Consider the following 4,197-nt stretch of genomic DNA (forward strand, 5'->3'; position numbering starts at 1 on the left):
TCTTCAAATTTTTTGTAAACATACAATAACTAATTTAAAATATTGTGCACGTAAGAGGGAAACAATCTTTTAAGTCCAACATACAACCACTTACACATACATTTAAACTATATTCTATGTTATATAGCATTATCACACCCTGGGCACCTATTGTATTAACATTTACTATATCACTGTCATGCAAGTAAGACAGGTACTACATTAAAGTGGTTTAGCACCAGAAAGTTAGTAGTGTACTTTCAGCAATGTACCTACTAATAACTAGGCATAAGTAACATATCATAAAAACACAGATGGAAACGTAAATGTTTTAAATGTTACTTGCAATCCCAGAACAATGCATCTTTAAAATAAAAGCTTGATTCCGCAACAAATATTCCTTTTGGTACCACACACATGCTGTTAGTAGTAACTTGTTGCCTTAGTTGCAGTACATTCTGCTGCTGTACCCTGCCTTTTACTAGGAACAGTTCTCTGCATGTGTGCATATGTGTGTGTATGTATTATGTACGTATATATATACACACACAAATATAAAATTATAATTAAAATACATCACCTTATTGTCAGAGAAGTATACAGACTCAAGTATCCAAATGGGAGAATTAGGTTGGCAGCTACAAATTCTGTGTGTATTTCCTCATAAGGAACTAAAGCTTTTTTTATCCTCGTATTTATTATTGGTAACATCAAACTGTGCAACCTTAAATCAGAGTTCAAAGACAAAGAACAAACCGGCTAGCAACACAAGGCTAAGAGTGCTTTCAACTGGCAGCATTTTCAGTTTGCAGTCGCTCAATCAGTTGTTCAGCCTATGAAAGAGAAAGCAATGCATTAGTTACACCGTGGACCTTCAGTATACTGAAAATTCCATTTTAAAAATAGTAAGTGACACTGACAGAGCATTTACTTTTCATTCTTGCAGACAAAGCATACAACAGAAGCAGAATACAATGATTGCTTTAAACAGCAGACTCTCACAGTTTCCATCAAACTCCCATTAGGCGATCAGAAAAGGAAACAGAACCTATGAAAGTCAGCGGATGTTTGAGCAAATAAACAGCAGATAGAGCAGTGTGGTTTTAAAGACCTCAGAAGTCAGCAGTGCTCAGAACAACCAAGCCGTGAGACCTGGAATTCTTTGGGAGACGCTCCAGAACGGCGCGTTGTGGCCCCTCATCACCCAACCAGCTGCACACCAGCCACATACGTTGCTGAGGGATGGAGTGCATTCACGTATGTGGTTCATGTCACGAGATATACAGCCATTCTTTGGTTATGTCACCACGCTCACACATAACTTTTCTCATCGTACGGCTATTTATGCATCTAGCGCACAACTGGGACAGCTGTACTTTGTATGTGTAACAGCACCAGCCCACAGAGCCCTCAGAAAGGCTCAGGGCAGAAGGAAGCCTGCCAACATTGTTCTAGCAGGCCAGATGGGGCACATGGTGACTAACACGGGCACTTCTGAAGCAAATCAGTTTACTGTCAGCCTTTTTCTGCCAGTCCCGCTGAATTAATCTTTTGTTTTGAACTAGTGCTTGAGGATTAGTGCTTTGGAGATCATTAAGATCTCCAAAGGAACCATGTTAAAAGGTGAAAAGTTTAAGTCTGGCGTGTTTTAAATCCACACAGTGAAAATGCAATCAGCTACTTAGGGTAGGAACAACTTAACAGGAGTTAAGTAGCTCTTGCAGTTTATTTGCAAATAAAGCTAGATAAAGCATGGAGCAACTGAAAATGAAGTTATCTGAATCTTGTTTTGCATTCCTGAACAAGTATCACATTCGAGCCATTATAATTTAAAAAAAAAAAAACAAACCCCGAACCAACTCAAGAACATTTTCCAACTTGACAACAGGGCAAAATATCTTTTGAAGTGCATCCATATTGGATAACCAAACTTGGTACAGATCTCCCTGTGCTAATCCAAGATAGTACGCAGTAAAACTACACAACTATACTTATTTGAGGGCCAAATATCTGTGTAACGCTCTACCAATACAGCAGAGACACATCTGCTTTTTTTGAGCTACGTAAGATCTCCAGCGAGGTACCGCTGTGAAGAAGCCAAGTTTTCTGCCTTTAAGAGGCTGTCTATATTCTTTAGATGAGACAGACCCTTTTCAGCATCTTCGTTTTGGGGCTGTGCAATGACACCAGGATGCTGCAGCTACATTGCAAGGATCGGCTCTTTGCTGCATCAAAGCAGCGAGAGTAAGCTTTAGTTCTCGAGAGAGAGATTTTCAAAGAGTGATTTAGTCAGTGCCGGTTCAGTCTCATTGCTCACCTCCGCTGACATAAACCAGTACAAACAATGTTTTTGTAAAGCAGACACTTGTTTCAGTCTAAAGATGACACTATGAGAAAAACCATGTGAAATGATACAAGCAATCATTAGGTGGCCATGTTTTTCACCTAAATTGGATGTACCAGGGTATGTGCAATACATAGCCCATCACATTTGAATATATCCTTTCGCATTAAAAGAACAAATACTTAAAAAAAGTGTCCTCAGAAGCTTATCACATTTGCCTAAGCTACACATTAGATCCAGAACTAATGTGAATGTTATTCTCACTCCATTTCCCTTAATAAGCATAGACATTAAAGTTACATTTTACCATTATGTTTTCTCAAATACTTAACGCAAAATATAAGTAACAATAATTATAGTAATGACAAAAATAATTGCTGAAAGCATTTTTGGACATAGTTAAAATGTTAGAAAGATGTCACATTTTCAGCTTGCAATTGAAAACCTACTGAAAAGCTCATCTGCATTACACTTACCGTGATAAACCAGTAGGAATTGATTCTGTAAATGAGTCTGGATAAGAATCCTAGCTGACTGGCTGGGGCCAGGACGTGAAGGTGCAAGTGGGATATTGAGCAGAACGGAGGCCAGTGAAAACCCATCCTTAGGAAAGGAAAACAAGTAAAAAATACTGGTGATGTTAATTCAGGAAGAAGTGAAACATTGCAACTTAACATGATCAACTGAATTAAGAACTCATCACATTTTCCTTGTACATAAAGGCAGGAACAAAAATACGCCCTTTCCTTTCATTATGCTCTCAGGAAACCTTTTCAAGTGCCCATTAACCTCCTCCTTCACATCGCTGTATTTAAGAGACATTTTATTTTTTAAAGCCTCCTTCTTCACAACATGTTATCTTAAATGTATCGTATCTAGTTTTCAGCTGGAAAGCCAACTGTCACTAGATGAGTGTAGTTTCTAACTATTTTAATCACGAAGGCCCAGCTCCCTATACACTACGCTACTTAAATTATGTTACAATTTACTTCGGCTATCAAAGGCACTGGCTTAAACTAAAGGGTGCAGCACTGAAATCAAATGAATGCAGGTATGACTGAAACACAATGCAGTGCCCTGCTTGAATAGGACAAAGTTTACCTCTCTTCTGGAATCTAGGACTTAGAGCATATTTTCAGCACGTAATTAAATAGCAGTCTTTTAGGTAAGTTGTTTGAAGTGCCCCCCCTATCCCAAGATGTGATCAAGAAAGAATCTCAGAGTTGGAATGCAATCTGCGCTGGAAATTCATCAGAAAAAAAGAGTTTATATTCAATGCCAGCACATTCTACTTGAGAAGTCATGTGATAAGTGAATGCAGACCCGATTTCTTCAATAATTCATACTGCAGTTGTTGCCATCACCTCTAAAATAGCATTCCGAAAAGTAAAAAACATACTCAATAAACACAGGAGGTTTCCGTTACATACCTTATATCATTCAAGTCACTAAAATTATTTCTCTGGAGGACAGCTTTTCCAACTTCCATCATTCTCTTCACTATTAAACACAAACAAATTTCGTTTAATGTTTAAGTAATATTTTACATACCATATATCATCAAGTAATTTAAAAAAGGTATTCTTCAGAAACAAAATCTTTGAATATTAACTTCAACAAACTGGTTAGACTGAGATCACAAACATGGGTTTTTCAAAACATAAATACTGTAACTACTCATAATCAAACAAAGATTGTCAAGACAGTGTTGTGCAATGATCGACACGAAAAGCACCGCTATTACAGATTTCCACACTAATGATGTTTTAAGTGTGGTATCATTCTAACAACTTTGGCCAAAGCCATGGTATCACCGCACCCTTATGAAAAAAAACCCAACAAATACTGATTGGTCAGAATGATGATGTTTACAC

General features: G+C 37.7%; 1 protein-coding gene across 1 annotated transcript in view; it reads right to left on the reverse strand.

The window, feature by feature from the left end:
- Positions 1 to 6: 6 nt before the first annotated feature.
- Positions 7 to 4,197, reverse strand: part of HINT3 (histidine triad nucleotide binding protein 3) — a 5,433-nt gene continuing 1,242 nt past the window's right edge. The window contains exons 3-5 of the mRNA XM_009325676.1: positions 3,754 to 3,823; positions 2,800 to 2,926; positions 7 to 812 (exon numbers count right to left, since the gene is read on the reverse strand). Of these exons, the coding sequence (XP_009323951.1) occupies positions 765 to 812; positions 2,800 to 2,926; positions 3,754 to 3,823 (245 nt within the window). The 3' untranslated portion in view covers positions 7 to 764. The remainder of the gene's footprint in view (positions 813 to 2,799; positions 2,927 to 3,753; positions 3,824 to 4,197) is intronic.

The sequence above is a fragment of the Pygoscelis adeliae genome, unplaced genomic scaffold, assembly GCF_000699105.1.
Source record: "Pygoscelis adeliae isolate BGI_AS28 unplaced genomic scaffold, ASM69910v1 Scaffold54, whole genome shotgun sequence".
Taxonomy (NCBI): domain Eukaryota; kingdom Metazoa; phylum Chordata; class Aves; order Sphenisciformes; family Spheniscidae; genus Pygoscelis; species Pygoscelis adeliae.